The 21,187-nt window shown below is 40.3% G+C and overlaps 1 protein-coding gene across 1 annotated transcript in view; it reads left to right on the top strand.

Annotated features, from left to right (window-relative positions):
* The window catches only part of obscna (obscurin, cytoskeletal calmodulin and titin-interacting RhoGEF a), a gene marked incomplete in the record, with an annotated part of 52,438 nt that overhangs the window by 25,979 nt on the left and 5,272 nt on the right, over positions 1–21,187 (top strand). The window contains 40 exon segments of the mRNA XM_014000450.1: positions 300–566; positions 794–1,060; positions 1,214–1,480; positions 1,573–1,839; positions 1,969–2,235; positions 3,097–3,363; positions 3,453–5,573; positions 5,653–5,725; positions 5,815–5,909; positions 6,623–6,735; positions 6,867–7,067; positions 7,152–7,234; positions 7,338–7,511; positions 7,593–7,752; positions 7,839–7,940; positions 8,137–8,301; positions 8,527–8,685; positions 8,765–8,942; positions 9,064–9,177; positions 10,107–10,274; positions 10,613–10,715; positions 10,782–10,911; positions 10,987–11,092; positions 14,126–14,234; positions 14,800–14,915; positions 14,991–15,103; positions 15,303–15,471; positions 15,565–15,652; positions 15,725–15,925; positions 16,017–16,077; positions 16,160–16,237; positions 16,336–16,508; positions 16,691–16,717; positions 16,866–17,018; positions 17,162–17,207; positions 17,296–17,373; positions 17,481–19,197; positions 19,357–19,476; positions 19,585–19,698; positions 20,310–20,477. Coding sequence (XP_013855904.1) covers positions 300–566; positions 794–1,060; positions 1,214–1,480; positions 1,573–1,839; positions 1,969–2,235; positions 3,097–3,363; positions 3,453–5,573; positions 5,653–5,725; positions 5,815–5,909; positions 6,623–6,735; positions 6,867–7,067; positions 7,152–7,234; positions 7,338–7,511; positions 7,593–7,752; positions 7,839–7,940; positions 8,137–8,301; positions 8,527–8,685; positions 8,765–8,942; positions 9,064–9,177; positions 10,107–10,274; positions 10,613–10,715; positions 10,782–10,911; positions 10,987–11,092; positions 14,126–14,234; positions 14,800–14,915; positions 14,991–15,103; positions 15,303–15,471; positions 15,565–15,652; positions 15,725–15,925; positions 16,017–16,077; positions 16,160–16,237; positions 16,336–16,508; positions 16,691–16,717; positions 16,866–17,018; positions 17,162–17,207; positions 17,296–17,373; positions 17,481–19,197; positions 19,357–19,476; positions 19,585–19,698; positions 20,310–20,477 — 9,378 coding nt within the window.

The raw sequence follows: 21,187 nt of genomic DNA on the forward strand, positions 1-21,187 counted from the left end.
ACAAAAAAAAAAGATCTCCACCCAAACCACTACATTTTTGGGATGCACCTAGTAGCATGACATTTATTAGGAATAAAGTCTTCTGAATTCTGGTGCATTTGTGCGTGCGGGGGTCATTATGTTACTGCTATGCGGTATCTAGTTATAGCTTTGGGGATATGACAGATTATTTAAATTAGTCCCATTTTCCAGTTAATTAAAAAAATTCCCACAACTTCCATTAAAATTTTCCAAATTGCCCCCTTTGCAGCCTGATTAGGARTAATCTAAAAAAATGTATTTCTTTTCAATTGTACCAGAGCTTCCTCCCTTCTTCAAGAAAGAATTATTAGAGTTGRAGGCTGAGGAGGGAGGTACAATCTCCTTGTGCTGTGAACTATCCAAGCCTGGAGTCTCAGTGCAGTGGAAGAAAAACAAGACATCTTTGAGACCCAGCAGCAAGTATGAGATGAAGCAAGAGGGCTGCTTCATTCAGCTTAATATCAAAGATATCACACCTGAGGATAGTGGCAGCTACACCTGTCAAACAGGAAGTGCAGAGACCACTGCAGCTGTTTCAGTGAAAGGTTTGTGAATATGGAATGATGGTCAATTTTACTGCTTATCAGCTAAATATAMGCAGTAAGCTGGAAATCTTTTTCCCCATCCTATTTAGCATTTTTAGACAAGGTCTAAGCATTTTTTTAACAATATTGGAGTTGGAGAGCTAATAATTCAGTCAACAATAAAATTAGTCTTGTCTCCTGCTATTTGCTGGATTTTTTCTGTTTTTAATCTTTGCTCATTTCCTCAGAACTCCCACCAGTCTTTAAGGAGAATTTGAAAGATGTGGTGTTCGAGGAGGGAGGTACTGCCTCTCTGGTCTGTGAGGTATCTAAACCAGGTGTACCAGTACAATGGAGGAAGAACAGGCTCCCACTGAGAGCGAACTGGAAGTACGAGATGAAGCAAGATGGCTGCTTCCTCCAGCTCCACATCAAGGACCTCACACCTGAAGACAGTGGCAGCTATTCATGTCAAACAGGAAGTGCAGAGACCGTGGCTAACGTGACAGTGAAAGGTTGTGTCTAAGACAAAACTATTTTCACATGATTTGCTAATCATTTTATGTATTGTTTTTGTTTCACTCTGCTAATCGTTTTATATTATCTTTTTTGGAATTGTGAACTCATAAGTTGTCTGAAAAAAATATATTTCCTGCCCATTTTTTCAGAGCTTCCTCCTTTCTTTAAGAAAGAGTTAAAACGTGAGGAGACTGAGGAAGGAGGTACAGCATCACTGGTGTGTGAAGTGTCTAAGCCTGGAGTGTCGGTGCAGTGGAAGAAAAATAAGGTGCCATTAAAAACCAGCAGGAAGTATGAGATGAAACAGGACGGCTGCATAGTTCAGCTCAACATCAAGGATCTCACACCTGAAGACAGTGGCAGCTACACCTGTCAAACAGGAAGTGCAGAGACCACCGCAGAGTTGTCAGTGAAAGGTACATACATTTTGAAACTATATTCTAAAGATATTCATCCATGAAAATTGAGTGCATGTTCTATCTTATTTGGTACTGATGCATTTTCTCAGAGYTCCCACTGATCTTTAAGAAAAATTTGAAAGATGTGGTGTTCGAGGAGGGAGGTACAGCCTCTCTGGTCTGTGAGGTATCTAAACCAGGTGTACCAGTACAATGGAGGAAGAACAGGCTCCCACTGAGAGCGAACAGGAAGTACGAGATGAAGCAAGATGGCTGCTTCCTCCAGCTCCACATCAAGGACCTCACACCTGAAGATAGTGGCAGCTATTCATGTCAAACAGGAAGTGCAGAGACCGTGGCTAACGTGACAGTGAAAGGTTGTGAGCTTAAGGAACCTAGTTCTGTTTACAATAAGGCCAAAAAATTTTTTATTAAAAAATGCATTTATTGTATTTATAACACAATCATTTAATGTAAAAGTCTTACTTCTTTCACATTTTTCCCAGAGCTTCTTCCTTTCTTCAAGAAAGAGTTATTAAGTGTGCAGGCTGAGGAAGGAGGTATAGCAGCGCTGGTCTGTGAAGTGTCCAAGCCTGGAGTGTCGGTGCAGTGGAAGAAAAATAAGGTGCCATTAAGAACCAGCAGGAAGTATGAGATGAAGCAGGACGGCTGCCTAGTTCAGCTCAATATCAAGGATCTCACACCTGGGGACAGCGGCAGCTACACCTGTCAAACAGGAAGTGCAGAGACCACTGCAGCTTTGTCAGTAAAAGGTACATACATTTAAGATCTAAAAATATATACATTAAATTGTCTGTTTTAAAGAATACGTTAGGGTTTAAAACTGTCTGAAGTCTGTACCGGTGCTGCGTAGATATCTTTAAATTCTATATCTTTATGTGACATGTCTTGGATTCAAAGAGAAAGCCTCAAAACGAGTTGATCTCAGACACACTTCAGAAAAGGGGTGAAAGGGGGCCTTGTGGAGCTACAATAAAAAGGAATTCAAACCAAAGCATTGCAGTTCCACTTTTTCTAGACCCCAACTGAATGATATGGAAGTGAAAAAGCATAATATGTCTAATGTATAGCAAAATTTATGAACAGTAGTATAGTCATCCAATCGTAATATTTTTGCCACTTATCTGTGTTCGGGTCTTGGGGGAACAGGTACTGGAGTCAAMCTTTTAACTTTTCCTCCTCTCATAGTAATGACTCCTATTCACCAGTCTTCAGACACCTAAAAGATGGATTAAGGAAATCCCCAAAGTGTTCGAATAATATCCCTTGTCTAGGTCAGCAGTTCCCCACCCAAACCAAGCACCCTGGTTCACCATATCCAAGTCATTACCAGGTGGTGAAGGCTGGTTGACAGTCCTACCCCTCTCTTCTCTAAGACATAGAAACACAGGTCTGATGCCAAAATTATGAAATCAGCCTTTGACCTTTGACCCAATATGACCTGATACTAAGTACACTTATGAACTTCACTATACTATGTATATGGGATTTTATATGAATTCTCATGAACATATATACTGTATGTTGCAACACACACAGGCCAATTATATATTTTCTACCTTATTAATACTGAACTTCTTTTTATTTGTTTATCTGCTAAATGTTATTTATAGAGCTTGCTCCATTCTTCACCAAAGAAATACAAAGTATAGAGGCTGAAGTGGGCAATACAGCTACCATGTGCTGCGAGTTATCCAGACCTGGAGTGCCTGTTCATTGGAAGAAGAACAATCTGCCCCTGAGAGCCAGCAGGAAGTATGAGATGAAACAAGATGGCTGCTTCCTACAGCTGCACATTAAGGAGCTCAGGTCTGAGGACAGTGGTAACTATTCTTGCCACGCTGGAACTGCGGCGACCTGTGCAGCTGTGCACATAAAAGGTTTGTGCGTTTGTAAATTTAAGTAGCAAGCTTTGAGGAACATGATGATTTTATCAATGTTATTTTGTTTTTAACCCCTTCCACTGTAGCCCAACAAACAGCTCCATCAAAAGCAGACTCTACCTCAGTACTTCCACAGACAAAAGATGCTGTTTCTAAACCAGCTCCTGATTCAGAGAAAGTCAGAATCAGCCTGTCAGAGTCTAAACCTGCTCCACCTGAGCCCAAAAAGAGGACAAACAGGAGAATGTCTATTACAAATTCAGACAATGATGTGGAACCACATTTTGACCTAAAGGCATCTTTGCTGAAAGAGAATGAAGACCAAAAGGGCATCCAGCACATGAAATCAACAGATAAACAGACTAAGGTTGCACAGAATGTCACACAAGTAGAAAGAAATAAAGAAACTGACAATGGTGTGAACAAGAAAGATGCTAAGTCAGTGAAAGCAAGCATGAAGACTGCAGAGCCAACTGGATATGCAGACACAGACAAAGAAGCTTTCTTGGAAGGGAACCAACCAGAGGTGAATGCAAGGGAAAGTGTTGATTTAGACCCTAAAATAAGTCAGCCAGAGAGACATTTGGGCAAAARCTTGATTGAACTAAAACAGGTGGGAAAAGATTATGAAACAAAAAAGAGTTTGAAACTGCAAGAAACAACAAATGTAGTTAATCAACAGATGAAACAACTGGCAACAATATATACAGACAGTCAGGATGATAAACACCTTGAGAAAACACAAGAGAAAGTTAATGGGAAAGAAACGACTGATCAAAATGCTCCGTCTTTAGAAAGAATGAGTAAATTAGAAAAGATGGAAGAGGTGCCTTTAATACCACCAGCAAGAATGAAAGGAAAGGTAACATATGGAGTCAAGTGTAATTCAAAAGACACAGAGGATATCCTTCCTCAAGTCATAAAGGCTGCAGAAGACCACAAACAGACAGAAATGGAGAGAGAGGAAGCAACGCTGAAACTAACAACCTCTGTAAATCAGCTGGAAAAACAGGCAGTGAAAAAACAAGAAACGCTGATTGAAAAGGTTTGTGAATTTGCCTTTCCAAAGCCACCTACAAGGACAAAAGGCAAAGCAAGAAAAGAAATGGAAAAACAACTTTCAAGGGACACAGAGACAGATCAAGACGAGCAAGAACCAAGAAACATGACAGATTCAGTTGGAGATAAAACTATAAAACAAGTAATAAAGACAAAAAAGACTGAAGACAAACCAGGATTAGAGGGGAACCAGTCTGTTGTAACGGACAATAAAACTCTGAATAAAGTAAAGCAGCCAATCAAGCAGCCCATTAAACCAATTAGAAAAGAACAAGAAGCAGTTCAGCAAGTGAAGTCGTCTGTAGAACCGATGAGAAGAGAGGAAGAACAACACACATCAAAGAAGGCGGAAGATGTTCCGCTTCTCTACATTTCAGAAGATGAAACGTTCTCAGAGGCACTGACTGAGCTACCACCTAACCACGTCCATCCCATTGTTGCTGATGAGGGGCATCCAGGAGAGCTGCCTCTCCAGGAGGTACAGCCACTAAAGCAGTCTCTTCTAGAGGCTGATGATGAAGCCCAAATGCAAGAGGCTGCAGTCAAGATCCAAGCAGCTTTCAAAGGCTTCAAAACCCGCCGAGACATGAAGCCAACTTTTAAAGAGGTATTCAAAAACCAGAATGCAGATCTACATGGTACACTCACTYTAAAGTGCATCGTAGAAGGGAAACCCAGCACAGTGCACTGGTTGAAAAATGGCCAGCATATCGCAAACGATCYGCGTTACCGGGTTGAAACTTCCGATAATGGAGAATGCACACTCGTAATCAAAAACTTAACCAACAGCGATAGTGGAGTTTACACCTGTGAGGTGGCAAACAAGTTCGGTGTGACCTCCTACAATGGAAACATAACTGTAGTAAAAACAACGCAACCTGCCAATGCGCCCCAGAAGCCGGTACACCCACCGCTGGCTGCTATAACTCCTTTGCAGCTTGCGCCAATAAAACCTGAAGCTAAAGCTGAAACACAAAGTCAGGATCAGTTTCAGAGTCRAGCACAGGTGGCAGCTTCAGGGACAGATGCGGGAAACTATGTTGAAAGCGTGAGCGTGACTCTGTGGGAGGTCTTCAACCTGACTGAGCAGGACACTCAGAGGAGCCTGCAAGAGAGAAGACGGTYCTCACTTGTTGCAGTCAGCTCCAGTGAGTAACATACAAACAAAATTTTATTTATTACTAAACCATTCTTTATTTATGTGGTTTAATTTTTTACCCTCAACAGTGTCGAGTCCCTCTGATTACGACACAGCTCCAGATGTAATTGAACCGGTTGAGATGGTTTCGGTTGTTACAAGGTAGCAGATTGTTCCTTTTTTTTTACATTGCAACTTTAATTATGTTCTTATAAAGATACAAGCAGCTGTCTTTACAAATATTGCTACAGTGAAGTAGTAAAACCAGAAGACAAAGTGACTCCAAAGAATGAGAAGGAAGAAATGACTCCGCTGCAGCCTCTTAAGAAACTTTTGAATGTCAAAGGTCAGTGATCATCTTTAGTTTTTTACTTCATTACATGTTTGGAGATCGGGAAAATCTGATTGCAACAGTTTGATAATTTTCAAAGCAGATTTATGTGAAGCTAGTGTACGAAAAACACGCATAAAAATAAGTTTGCAGAAAACAAGTTGATTCTCTTCCAAAAAAATTTATTAAAGGATCTGAACTTCATTTCGGTCAGCTCACAGTTTGTCAGCTGTGAGTTTGAGGCCTTGGGCCTTATCAGAATCATAACAATAACAATGTTTTGTTATTGTTAACTTGTTATTGTTAGTTATCCTCTCAACAGCCCAGTGTTTATTGTAGGCTGCACTAAAAAGAATAATGAATCATGCATAACCCTCTTAAAGTCACATCTACATAAACCCAACTTCCTGGTCACACCCCTGGGACTGTTACCTTTTCTGTCAGATAGTAGAATAGGCTTTGCTTTTTTTTTATCAATTGATTAAAAAAAGAATAAGCTTTGCTCTCCTGTGGATGAGGGCCACATTGATGTAAACACACAAGACGAGATCTTAGTTACAATATTTCCTTATTAAAACCTGCTGATTTGAATTATATTTTAATCCATTTCTAATTTTATTGTATTTTTAGGAAAAAACAGCAGAAATGTGTTTGTACAACAGTTTTATTTTTTATTTTCAAAAGTTTTATGCCAAAATAGTCACTTTTTCTTTTGTTTCTATTTAAAGAGACTTGTGAAAGTAAACTGAGGACACCATCTCCAAAACATCTCCGTTCCCACACACCTTTAACAAGTACTGTATCAGGATCTGAGTCAGAGGGAGAAGAGGACAGGCGAGAGGTACAGTATTCTCTGCATTCATGCAATTTTCTGGGTGTCTAAAAAAACAAGAGTCTATTTTATCTGTTTTTTTCTATCTTACAAATGTATATTCTAAGTCATATAATTTACAACTGTGTACTTTTCCTCAGACATTTGAAATATACGTGGCTCGAGCTGACTGCAGTCCAAATTATGGAAATAAGGACAGTTTTGTTCTGAAAGAGGGTCAGTTTGTGGAGGTCCTGGATTCTGTTCATCCTGACAGGTGGCTGGTCAGAACCAAACCAACCAAAACTAATCCCTCTCGTCAAGGATGGCTGTGTCCAGCCTATCTGGAGAAGAAGAGAAAGGTAAAATCTACAATCCAAGTTTAAGTATATTGACTCATTTATCATGTTACACAGTCAGTAATGACACTGAGGTTTTTCAAACAGGAGACTTTCCCTCAAAGAAGAATACCTCAAGAAGATCTTGATGGGATTGGGTCTACGGGTGAAGAGTACAGAAGAGCTCTCAGGTCTGTTGGTTTTAGTTTGTTTTACTGCATATTAATATTGTGGTCTGAATTTTTGCTGTAACTGTTAACGAGTCTCATCCAGTCTGCTTCCATTTGTTTTCAGTCAGCTGATCCAAGGCCTGATTGATGGGGAAGAGGAATTTGTAAAAGCGATGAAGACGTTTATCTCTCAGCAGCTCAGTTGTCTGGACCGCAGTCACCACGTCCCCGTGAACATCCTCCACCACAAAGAGATCGTCTTCAGGAACATCAAAGATATTGTGTTCCTACACGAACGGTAACGCACACTCAAATGCACAACATTATGGTATTATTTCAATAATAAATGGTAAAGAATCAGACTTTTTGTTTTTTGCAGTTCTATTCTTCCTGGTCTGAGAACGTGTGCTACAGATGATGATGTTGCCATGCATCTGATTAAACACACTGAAGACTTTGAGACATATCTTCACTACATGGTGGGACAAGCTCAAGCAGAGGCCTGCATCAGCGACAAGACTGTCCAGCAGTACTTCCAAGTATTTACATCTGCTCACATCTGTTTTCAAGCTGTTGAACTACTACATTTTACCTGATGTTCATTCTGTTGTTATATACATTTTAGGAGATACAAGGATCCGAGAAGTCTGATGCTCCAGTCATGGATGTCCTCACTTTTCTTCAGCAACCAGTGGAGAGGATTCAAACCTACCAGGCTTTACTAAAGGTCTGCATTCAGCAAGGTTTTATCAAACTTTTTTAAATTTAATTAAAACTTTGAAACAACCATTATTTCTTTGTCACTAATCTTCCTCTAGATGCATATTCTTATCTCATCCTGTAATTTATTTGTCTGATCTCAGTATTAATTTAACATTTATTTATTTATTTATTTATTTATTTATTTATTTATTTATTATCAGGAGTTAATAAAGAATAAAGCTAAGAGTGGTCAGACCTGCTATCTGTTGGAGGACGGCTTCTCATTGGTGTCCTGCTTGCCTTGGAGGTCTGACAACATGCACCACGTGTCCCTGATTGAAAACTATCCAGCTCCTCTCACTTCTCTGGGTGAGCCCGTGCGACAGGTAAGGAGAGACAACAGGCAAATTGTGTGTTTCTGTTATATTCCATTTTTATATTAATATAATCAGCGCGTACAAAAAGTCAAGAAAAGTTAATAAAAGTATTCTCGAAGGTGTTAAGACCATTTAATCTACCAGTTTGGTTCACCAGTCTGTCATTCTCTCTTTTTTTCTCCTTGAGCTGTGTCTCTTCTCAATCTTTTTTTATTATTTGATTTTTAATTTTAGGGAGTCTTCACAGTGTGGGAGGAAKCTCCAGAAATGAAGACTACCTCTAGAGGGCATCAAAGACAGATATTTCTCTTTAAAGAATGCATTGTACTGTGTAAGCTAAAAAAAGACACCAGCTTGAACCGGGACTCATACACCTTCAAGAACAAGATGAAGGTAAAATTAAATCTTATTTCACTTTATATAAATTACTGTACTGCACTAGTGTTTTTTTTCCATTCTATAATGTGTCCAGTTGAATGATGTGGAAATCAAAGAGACAGTGGGTGGAGAGGACAGGTCTTGGGGTTTGTGGCACGAGCACCGAGGGTCTATTCGGAGGTATACACTTCAGGCCCACTCTACACTTGTTAAAGTCTCCTGGCTGAAAGACCTGAAAGATCTGCAGCAACGCTCCATCCTGGTCACTACCAGTAAGTCATCTCTACAGCAACATGTTTTACTTTATTATTTCTGCTACTGAGATTCAAATCTGTTTTATTAATAAGTATCCTAACAATCAAACTTTTCTCTATTCGTTGTGTTTTTTGTTAGAACCTCCAGTGTTTGAGTTGCTGCTATGTGACTGTACAACACAGATAGGACAGACCATCAAACTGACCTGCAGAGTGTCAGGATCTCCAAAACCTGCCATCAACTGGATTAAAGGTTGGAATTTTGCCTTTTAAAATAAAAAAAATGGATGCACAAGACTAGACAGATGTTTACTTATTTGGACAGTGAAAAAGGTAAATACATGAGCAAACGTACAATAAAATTTCTTGCCCTCTTAAAAGGGAGGTGTTATGCAAAATCAGCTTTCACGTTATAATGTTGTCCCATCAACAAAAGCATACTCAGAGTGTTGCTTTGACTCATTCAGGCATGTTTGAGAATCTCTTGTGGTAGTCGTGTGGAGCTGCCTGAAGGCTTGCTTGTACAAAGCACCGCCTATTTACACAAAGCTCCTCCTCTCAGTCTGCTGCTGAGCTCCCGCCCCACAGAGGACCCCTCCCCCGCACTTCCCCCACACACCTCCACTAGACCTGCTGGAACTGTACATCTGTTGAGCTTGCAATACTAACTACTTCTCAGTCCAGTCGTTTTCTGATTTTAAAAAAATGCGTTCATCTGGGAAATTTATTTTTGGATACCAAGGAGATACTCTCTTTTTGCAATTCTTAAGGATGACACCAAATGGTTGAACTTTTCTCCTATGAAAAGTTGTTTTGTGAATGCTGTGAAGCATTGTTGTGATGGTGTGCTGAATTGGGAGTGTCGGAAACTGTAGGAGGTTCTTATAGAGAAGAAGGCAAATTTCAAGGCGTTTAGATTTATTTTTAATATTTACAGCATTTTCAAAACAACTGAAGATAACATAGTTGATTGTGATATAGAATTGCATTATGTGCCTGGAAAATGCATAATACCCCCCTTTTCACATACATTTTATTAAAGAGCCCAAATTTATGTACATAAAAGCAAATAGAAAAGTACAATAATTCAAAATTAATGTAACTTATTCTTAGTAAAACCTCACATTTTCCACACATTTATTGTATAATTTAATGAGTATATTTTTGATGATTACCTTTTAGATGGTCTTCCCTTGGAGGATGACCCACATCACATCATCACAGCTGACCGGTCAGGAACATGCAACCTGGTACTGGACTGCCTCACCTCTGAGGACTCAGGACAGTACATGTGCTACGCCACCAGCTCAATGGGCAGAGCTGGAACTTTGGCTAAGGTGTTGGTTCAGGGTGAGACATATGCAAAGAGAACTGCATGCACTGTCAGACTACAGGCCCTTTCACACTTTTAATGTTTCAGACAACTTGTGCTGACTTATGAAAATTATGTTATGACTATTTTACTCACATTAGCTGTATATTTGATCCAATTGTTAGCATTACGGTATGTATATGTTCAAAAGAGGGTCGCAAGAATTTGTTTTTAAATTCAATGTTCAGCTTTGACATCTTTTATGTTGGATAAACTTTTCAAAAGTTGGCATAAGTTGTTTAAAGCTTTGCAGTGTGGCCGGACCTTACATTCATGTTATTGTGTYCTTGTCTCATTTCTGATTTGATCTTTCCAGCTCCACCCAGGTTTGTGAGTCGGCTGGAAAGTGCCTGTCTGATAGAGGGAGAAGATATCCAGTTCTCTTGCTCCACACGCACCGCTCCTTTACCCAGAATCAGGTATGGCAGCACAGAGAAGTCGAAGCCGGTGGTCTTTGTACCYGCTAACATCATGGATCTCTGCAGGTGGTGGAAAGATGGCAGGGAGTTGAAAAGCGATGATAAATRTTCTATTGTGAATGAYGCCCGAAGTGGAATCTTGTCTCTAACAGTCACTGGGGCGACAGAGGCAGACATCGGACAGTATGAGTGTGAGGTATACCAAATATATTTATAAGGATAACCAGTTACAGTATATTGCAAATTACAAACACTTTTTTTGTTTGTTTAGCTCTGGAATGAACTTGGCTGTGTCAAGTGTAAAGCAGGTCTTTGTCCCGCTTTTGTACCACCGGCCGACATCGACAGTGACCAACCCCAGGACTTACCTGCTAAAGGTAGGACTGTAGTAAACCCCTCCCACACACAGGGGAAGCTCCGGTTTTTTCTGTGTGTGGGCCACACCTTTAACGGGTCAGCCATGTTTGAAAATGGGTGAAGCACATACCATTGATCGGTTTTACTCCAGATCTCATCACCTCTTTCAGAAACACATTATGTGACATCTCCTCACAACAAACTTCAAAAAATCACCACTATCATTCCTCACAACATTTTGAGGTTTTACTCACGTACTTATTGTTCTTTCCCTTCATTTCAAACACACTCTCATGTCATGAGTACTGTAGTCCCAACTACCWTTGCTCTCGCTAGAATCCCAGCTATTATGGCATGAAGTGTGTCACAGMAGATAAAATTACTCACCATCAAACACAAAATATGCAAGTTGGATTTTTCAACCTCACCTTCTGCTGTTTGCTGACAAAGGGTGTGAATTTCATAGCTGCTCATAAGTGACAGAGAAAAGAGACAGATTTTGTTTGCAAAGCGTGACAAGATTTTGCTCCTAATAATTGAATTATCAGTTTATTGCAGATAAAAAGCACTTTTCTGTGTGTGTATAAATGTGTAAACTGTTGTAATTACTGCTTTTCTGGTTTGAGTTTGTCTTGATTATGACAGGTTTGTAAAAGAGTTTTTATATTCCACTAATTTTATTTCCTTCTTAAAAATAAATGAATGCGTAGCTAATAAAGTCACATAGTAAAGAGTGCATGTATTTGAATTGTGTTTACTGAAASCCTCGTCACAAACCTCTCATTTAAAGCTCACTCAATCAAATTTGACTTCTCTATCTTGACTCTACTGATCGAGTAATAGACCACTTTGAAATGTTGGCGTGTCAATGCACTGTTGGACTTTTATGATCACAAGGTCTATAATAGAAAATGCAATTTTAAGTTTTTACTTGTAAAAATATATTTGTGTCACTTGTGACATAAATATATTTAAATCTTTATTTTTAAGATGTAAGTACCACTTTTGTTGTTTAGTCTTTCTGTATATTTAGAATTGTATTCTTATCTGCWCTTACTGACACAGATGAACTACCGTACTTATTCAAGTATAATAYGTAAAATTAAATCCATAAAATCATCCATAAAGTTGGGGGGGTGGGTAGTACAATACTCGGATAAATATTTTTACTTATGTATTTTAACTCAAATATCGGCTTCATTCACAAAATGCCTGAGTCTGGAAATGAGACCGCGTCGTAAAAAGCAGCTGAAGCAAACTTACCTGAGGCACTCCTTCGTGCCTCAGAGCAAGATAGTAACAGATCCAGGCAGATGACATGATGTGAAAAAAAAGAAAGAAAAAAAGTATTCCTGTACCTTAGTAATGATAACGAACTAATGACATCAGCGTGTGACTGGGCCGCTGCTGGAACAACAACAAACACGTTTGTCTGTAATGGCTGCCGTCTATGATGTTCTGAAAAAGTTTGTATCCCTGAGAAAAGTTTCCCCACCAGAGGGTGTGCTTGCGAGTAGGAAGTAATCTGCTTTTCCCCCAGAAGATGGTCCAAATCTCATGTGAAGTCTCTGACTTTTGTGTTGGCGCATCCTGGTGGACTATGTGTAAAATGCCAGAATTCATATGATGCTGATACAGCTTATATACTGTATATATGTTGTCAAAATACCTTTTAGTACATATGTTGTTAAAATAAGATGAACAGTCCAATGATCATTTTACTGATATGTATAAAGACAACAAAGGCTGAAAAATCTTGAAGTCTGTATGAAATTGGAGGTAGTTTGAGGATTAATTTTTTATGCTTTTTTAAGCTCAAAAAAGGGGGGTCGTATTATACATGAGATCGTATTATTCACGAATAAATGCGGTAAATGCTACAAGATTAAAGAAATATTTAGTTATTTTAGGTCCTACTACCTACTTTACCAAATGATCCTACAGTTTGTTGGGACTTCTGCTCATGTACATAATAATATATACTCTTAACTGTGGGGGGATAAAAAAACGCTTCCAGAACAAGTTCAAAATTCTGATTTGTAGCTTAAAGATATGTAAAAATTAAGATTTAGAGCCAACACATTGGCTCTGTTTGACAGCTTAAATTTATCGATTAAATTTGTTCAATTTTAATGGCGTTTCCTTATCAACCTCAGTATCTATACTGTGCAACCTGTGACCACCACTTGGCRCGTTCAACCACGAAATGGTCTATTTACTTCACTAAGAAGTCTGCTGTAAATCCATTCATGCATGCACTGTTGCCAACACACTGATGATCAAGTGACAGAAACTGAGAACAGAACCAACCAGCTTCTGCTCCCGATCTGATGCCATACTGAGTGGGATCTAGTGGCAGCCACAAACGTCGAACCTCTCTAAATCAACTCTCGTGAAAAAACACTGATATGTTTATTTCATAAGATTATCTTGTGTTTTTTTATTATGTTTCCAATTTCCACCAAAGGCATGGATTGTAACAGATGTGTTACTTTCACACTATAACAAATTAATAATAAACGAAAAGTAATATTAGGAAAAGGGTATTGGTATTTTGAAATGGACAGTGGGTCAAAAGGATAAGTTGAACTCAGCAAATTTATTCMTTTATTTTTGACTCCATGTTTGTCCTTTCATTGTCCATAACTCACATGTTTCCCATCTTCCCTTCACTTGTCCTGAAGCAGGAGGTTCTCCACTTGGAYCGTTCCATCTAAGTCATCTCTGACATGATAACAAATAACCTCTCAACATCCCCCCCTTTCTCTTCCTGCCAACGCATGCCCAGCTAACTCTCCACTGCAACAAGATGGTCATGTGCTGGGCAAGTGTCCCCTTTCTGCTCGTGCAGGAGTGGGCTTGTGCCCGTGTTCTGTTGATGTGGTGGGTTAGAGGGGGTAAAGCCCTGACAAGATGAGGTAAGACAGATTATACATTAATGTCTTTGGACGGTGAGGTAATGTGCTTTTCACTTGTGCAAATTTCTTACACTATATTCTTATATTTTGATGTAAGTAAAAGAAACTGGTTGAGTGATGTTTTGGTTTTCCTAGACGCRGACCAAGAGGGCTGGTCCACTGCCTTTGTGAAGAAATGGCTGCAGACTGATTTCAGCCCCACTTTTATTGCAAATAGGCTGTTTTCTCCTGGAGAATCTGAACAGTACGTTATGTAACCTGGCTAAACTGTTTGATTAGACTTTTATTGTTTAAGTTGTAGGTAAACCTTCAAAATCAAGCTCATTATTGTATATTCTCAAGTGTAATTTAAATAAGACAAGCAAACTTATTTTAATTGTAAAATAAATATTTCCATTAAAATCAAGCCTAGATGTAATATGTTGTTAAATGAAAACATTTTAAATGTGTCACCTTAAAAGAAAGTTGTTAGGTTTGTGCAGGAATTTTCTTTTTTTTTTTTTACTCTTTTATGTCTTTTTGTTTTTTAAATTATGTTAATCAAACATTGTACTACAGTCATGTATAGGTAATCTCTCCCTTGGTGTAAAATTAGTTTGGTGTCAGACTCTGTAGAGCTGGTAACAATATTTTTATTTACCCAACTCTCTTTTGTTTATCTGTATTTTTACTACTGCTTCATGAGCTCTTGTAACAATGTGTAGTTTTTTTAAAGGGAAATTAAGAAAAACCTGAATGTGTTAGAYGGCACATTTTTCTTCGTCTGTGTAGTTAATATCTTACCTGCTTGTCTTTGATCCTGGCTGTAGTTCTGCCATGGATGCTCACTCCCCACCATCGGATCGAGCAGAACAGCAGGCTCCATGCTATCTTGAGGAAGAAGAAGAACTCTTCATCACAGAGCCCATGCAGGAAATCACAGACGGTATTTTTTTTTCGATGTACAGTTAAGTTTAACAGGAGTTTGCATGCCTAACTAATAGGCTGATTGTCTTTTCAGCTCCTCCTTTCATCCAAGTTCCTRCTGAGGACCTGAGCGTAGACCCAGGTCAAGCAGCAACATTCACAGCCATCATCACAGGAAGACCCACTCCTAGGATCCAGTGGTACAAGGTCATACACCTTATAAATATGTGATTATAAAGCTGAATTGGTTGCACAAGGATACATACAGTTGATAATGCATAACTAGGTCACTCAAGTCAATTTTTTTCTGTTTCTTCCTTTTTACTTCACATTTATTTTGACAAATATCCAGCATACTTGTCCTCATTTTTATCTTTTAAAGATAATTCTTTCGTTTTGACTCAAGGATGGAGAGGAACTTGCAGCCAATGAGAATGTGAAGATAGCGCAACACGGCGCCCGCTGCTCGCTGACCATATCGTGCCCTGAGGGGGAGGACAGTGGTGTTTACACCTGCTTCGCTCACAATGACTCTGGCCACGCCTCCTGTGAAGCTCAGCTATCAGTTGAGGAAGGTTAGGCATCAGCACCTTTTCAGTATGGCATCAGTTCAAAGCACAAATTACAGCAAAACATAAAAGCATTTTCTAACTGGAGTTTTTCTGTAGGTCTGCTTGATTCTCAGGAACGAGAAGTGGAGCTGGGCAAGAGAAGGAAGTTATTCTCTGTCTATGACGTCCATGAGGAAATTGGAAGGTGATTTTCTTTTACTTATTTTTATATATGTAGCTCAAGATCTGTAACGCAATAGTATCTGTTCATTTTTAGGGGAACCTTTGGGGTGGTGAAGCGCGTCATCCACAGAAGAACAGGGGAAGTGTTTGCCGCCAAGTTTCTGCCTCTGCGGAGCAGCACTCGGACCAGGGCCTTCCAGGAGAGGGACCTCCTGTCCCGTTTAGCTCATCCCAGAGTGGCCTGTCTGCTGGACTTCTTCTGCACCAAACGCACGCTGGTGTTGATCACAGAAATGTATCCTTTTTACTGCTTCAGCATACCAATCCTCCCTGTTTGGTCATGTGAATACATATATCTTTTGTGAATTCTTTAACATTGTGTGTAGCTGCTGCTCTCATGGACTTCTAGACCATTTATTACTGAGAGGGTTGGTCTCAGAAAGAGAGGTAAATGCAAATTTACTAAAAACAATCAGGTAATTGCTAATAGGATGATTTTTCAAAAACATGTTGATTTTTTTTTTTTTAGGTTCGGTCATATATCCAACAAATTCTAGAAGGAGTTGGTCATATGCACAGCATGAATATTTTGCATCTGGATATTAAAGTGAGATCTTCAGCCGGCAAACCATTTAAAAATTACTGTTCACATTTGTCTCCCTGTAGTTCTTCATTCTACGCTTATTATCTTTCCTCTCCGTTTAGCCTGATAATATTTTGATGGTGTATCCTCCAAGAGATGAGATCAAGATCTGCGACTTTGGCTTCTGCCAGGAAATAGACACGTCCCGACACCAGTACTGTTTGTTTGGCACATCGGAGTTTGTCGCACCTGAGATTGTTCATCAAGAACCCGTCACTGTGGCCACTGATATTTGGTAAGCCTTTTGTTTTTCTGATATCTGCATTTACTAAACCATAAAAAAATGTATATATGTCCAGATATTCTTTAAGAAGGTTAAACGTCTCTCAATTAAAGCTAAGCAAACTTTCATAATGGATTAATCACACATAAATGTAAAAATTTAATTTAAAAATCTTATTTTTTTTCATGCATCAGGGCTGTTGGTGTCATTGCGTATCTGTGGTACGTATCAACGCATTTAAATAAATAAATAAATAAAATAACTTAATAATCTTAATAATACCAAGTTAAAAAATGTTGCATGTGGTCCAATTTTTGTTTGTGTCTGTGTAAATGTTTTAGACATCTTTTTCTTGTTTTATTTTGACAGTCTTGTGTGCCGATGTCCTTTTGTGGGGGAAACGGATCGTGCAACGTTACTGAGGGTCGGAGAGGGAACTCTGCACTGGGACGCCCCTGACGTCACGTGCAGGAGCCCTGAAGTCAACAGTTTCCTTCGCATGGTTCTTCAGCCAGATCCAGAGTACAACTGCAGTCTCATGTTTTCTGCAAAGCCCTAAAGCTTGCTCAAGATTGTTCCTATTTTAAACTGATGCAGCAGTAATAGTGACGGTTATTTATTTGGGTTATTTTATATATGTAATAACAGTTAAATTTACTCCACAGGAAGAGACCTTCAACCTTTGAGTGTTTGAGTCATGAGTGGTTCCAGGTGAAACGAAAAGCAGAGCATCATGTGTAACATTCAACTTTGCATCAATGAACTCTAACACTCGTATGCTATATGGTAAYTGTCACAGGAGGAACACGCAGGCGAGGACACTGAAATGATCAACACAAAGAGTTTAAAAGTCTTTATCTCTAAAAGAAAATGGCAGGTCAGTCACTTTGTTTGTTTAAATAGTTGCTTAAACCAAAGTTCCTACCTGATTTTGCGTAATGCTGAAATTCGTTCAAAATGCTGTTTTTCTGTCTACGCCCCCAGCGTTCTTTAACTTGCATCGGGTCAGTTCTCACACTGAGGCCTATTCCTGAGCTGTTAGATGCTCCTCTTAGTGAAACTTCAGTGACGGTGCCCTGTGAGCCTCAGGAGCACAGCAGCACCTCCCTGAGCAGCGGCTCGTCGTCTGAATACGACGAGGCGGACTCCTGGGATTTTTTCCAACACTGCAGCCAGACCGAGGAGGAGGAAGAAACAGAGGAAGAGTATGATCCCTTAACGGAGAAGGTGCAGCTCCCAGAGCCATTCACCAGACACCACCTGGTTGGAGAGGAGGATGAGGTTGGCACGTTAGGGGAGGAGGAAGAGGATGGGGAGATGTTAGAAAGGAGGAGCGTTCTAGGGAGGAGTGCGAGCAGGCAGTCGCTTGCATCATCAACAACATCAGAACAACTGACGCCTCAGAGGGAGCGACGCTTCAGCAAGGACAGCTCTCCGTCCCTCTGTCTCTCTGATGGAGACGAGGGTTCGGGGAGCGACGGAGGGCGCATCCCACGAGGGAGAGTCATCCGAAGCACCTTCTACAACACCTCCCAGCAGCTCTCGCCGATGTCTGCCAGACACATGACGTTAAGAGACAAGTTCCAGGCCAAAAAGCAGGAGCGAGGCCGCAAGCCTCTGAGGAGGAGCCTCTCGGGACGTCTCAACGAGCCTCTCATCGAATACGTGGAGGACGAAAGCGAGAGTGTCCGCGGACAGAGGCGGGGATCCGTCCAGCCCACCATGCAGAAGTCCTGCTCGTTCGACAGCGGAGTGGGGCTTCTCCAGGCCAATCTGCCCCCCCACAGAAGGAGCAGGTCTCTAGATGATCATTCCCGACGATCGACCAGCTCACCCAGCCGTGCAAAGAGTGAGGAAGAGGGCTCCCAGAGTACGAAGGACGACTTCACAGACGATGAAGCTGCAGGGGGAAACTCGCTGGCAAGCMCACAGCAGGCCACGAGAAGAAGAGGCTCTGTTGCTCCAGGACAAGACCACGGGCCATCTCCTCCTTCAGAGTTCCTTGCTGGAAGCAGAATGATGTCCATGTTGGAGCAGGAGCAGGCAGAGGGAGATACCTTCGCCAGCTCACAAGGGTCTTTGGCTGAGTCCTTTATTTTGGAACATGGTGGCTCTGAATCTTCAAGTAGACTTGGGTCCTTTGAAGAGCTGAGTCATCTTAGAAGGTACAGATCAGGAGAAAGTGATGAGTATGAAGAGCAGGGCGAACCCCTCATTTCACCTTCTCCTTACTCGTTTCAAGAAGTAAAGCCCAGAAGCTCGTTTCCTCAGGCGCCGCCACGTAATCGCACGCGTTCCAATCCAAACTTAGCAGCCAGAAGCAGAGGTTCCACCGACGTGTCACTAACTCCCAGTCCCAGTCCCAGCCTCTCCTCTCTGCAGGCTCCTGAGAGGCCTCCCAGAACCAGGGACAAGAAGCAGGGCTCTGGCCTCCAAAGGCACGCGTCCGCCCCAGCYCTGGAAGTCAGGCCAACCCCAGGAAAATCGCCCAAGCTAGGACTCTTGAAGATCTTCCGCAGGCAGTCCTGGACTGGCCATTCCTATTCACAACTGGAGAACACAGAGTTAGGGCCCACGCTGGGAGAGCTCATGAAGCCTGACACACCTACAATGTCTCTGAGGAAGAAGATGAGAGCTTCAGCTTCCAGTCTGACCAAGCTGTTCTCCAGGTCCACCAGTAAGGAGGATGTGAGCAAAGGAGGTGAGATATGGAGGAAAATTTTAAATCTTATTGGTGCATTATTCTAAGCAGGACATCTTGTTCTTGATGTATTTTCAGTGGTTCTTGAGAGTATAAGCATTACTAAATAAAATATATGATGTAATTAGCTTTATTTTGTGTTATATTATCTTTTTACAGGGCCAATAGTAAAAGGATCAGGTCCAGTCCCACCTGAGAGAGAACGTAGCAGTAGTCTTGACAGAAGAAGCTCAAAACTTTTGTCTTCTTTAAAATTTCCAGCTTTTAAAAAGACAAAAGGTAGCCACTCCTTTGATTCGCAATATATTTTTAAACGAGTTTCACATTTGTATATTTTTCAATAAGGGTGCAAATTAGATTTTCTTGTTTTATGTCCATATCTGTCAGTTCGCCCCAACAAGGCTGATGTGCTGCAGTTACATGGAGGCGGAGTTCTGCTGGTGTGGAGGCCTGTTCAGTGTACCGACCGGGTCACGTACTGTGTGCAGTACTGTACAGATGGTGGGTTTGAAGTGAGGCTATTTTTTTTTATTATGGTGAAAAAAAAACATGGCAAGTTAATGATAAATCAGATTTTTATACTTTTATTTTAATACTGACTTTTAAATTGTAATGGTTTTTCTCAAGTTTTCTTTTTAAAGGTTATGTTTTTTAAACAGTTTTGAGTTTGAGCAAAATTTAATCTCTTGATTTTTCGCATTAGCCAATTATTTTTGATAATTTTAACCCTTTCTACCCAAGTCCTGGTTGTATTTTATGACTTTTATTTTACCATCAAATGTAACTATTAAACGTTTGGCTGAGAAATAATTTAAGTCTATTTGATGTTTTAAACTTAAGCATTGGAAATGTTACACCCAGGACTTTTTWGTGTGCATTTAACTCACAGAATAGTTGCATTTTGTGGTTTTAGCATTATCACTGTATTCTTGTGTCAGTCTGGCAAGGAGAAAGGCCTTTCCATTACAATGTATTGTAAAAGTAGCTTGAATATCGAACATTAGTGTCAAATTAAATTATTTAAACATAAAAAATGAACTAAAATGATTCATTGGAGAAGATGTTTGTAAAGAAAATGTTAGTATATGTGTCTCACATTGCTGTTTTTTCAGGTGGGGAGTGGACAGTTCTGTCAGACGAGGTGACAGACAGCTGCTACGCTGTGAAGGACTTACCCAAAGGTGCGTCTTATGTGTTCAGGGTGGGCTGCATCACCAAGAYGGGAGCAGGACCTTTCAGTGACACTTCAGCTCCCATTGTCATGCCAACTTATCCTGATGGTAAGACAACCCGACTTATAGTTGGTTGGCTCTCTGTGAGTGGTAAACATGCACAAACGCTTCATTTTGATTTTCTTCTTTTGTTGCTTCACAGAGGTCCGCTTTCCTCTTATTCAGACTGAGCTACTTGGATCAATGGTCGCAGGAACAGGACAGCAAACAMTAAAAAACTACAGCTTCCTTTCTGAGATCAACAGGTAGCTGCTGAACAAAACTATTGCTTGTTTCCAGATCCTACATTGTTACAAATATAGTTTAGATCAGAGGTTTTCAAACTGGGGTCCCAGGATCACCAGGGGTCTGAGAGCTGTAGCTTGAGGGTCCTTTAAAAATGACAATAAATTATTTTGTTTTTTTTATTTTAAAAAATGCATAAATGCATATGGAGAACAGTGTACCAGTAGAACAAACACACTAAACCAAACAAAAAATGAAAATTATTTGCATGGCCTGTAGTGGGTTAAAATGGCTTTAAATTATTTTAAACCAACAAGAGGTTTATGAGGGAGTCCCTGGAAACGTATTACCCGTGTAAGGGGTCCGCAGACCCCAAAAATATGAGAACCCCTTGTTTAGATCAAAGCTTTTCAAAGTGAGGGCTGCTGCTCCCTGGGAGGCCAGCAAGGGGTTCTAGGAGACTTCAGAAAGCTGGAGGGAAGATAAGAAAAAAAGCAACGTTTAAAAAATTGAATCTAATAAAAGTTTTAAAT

Source organism: Austrofundulus limnaeus, unplaced genomic scaffold (assembly GCF_001266775.1).
Source record: "Austrofundulus limnaeus strain Quisiro unplaced genomic scaffold, Austrofundulus_limnaeus-1.0 Scaffold8, whole genome shotgun sequence".
NCBI lineage: Eukaryota > Metazoa > Chordata > Actinopteri > Cyprinodontiformes > Rivulidae > Austrofundulus > Austrofundulus limnaeus.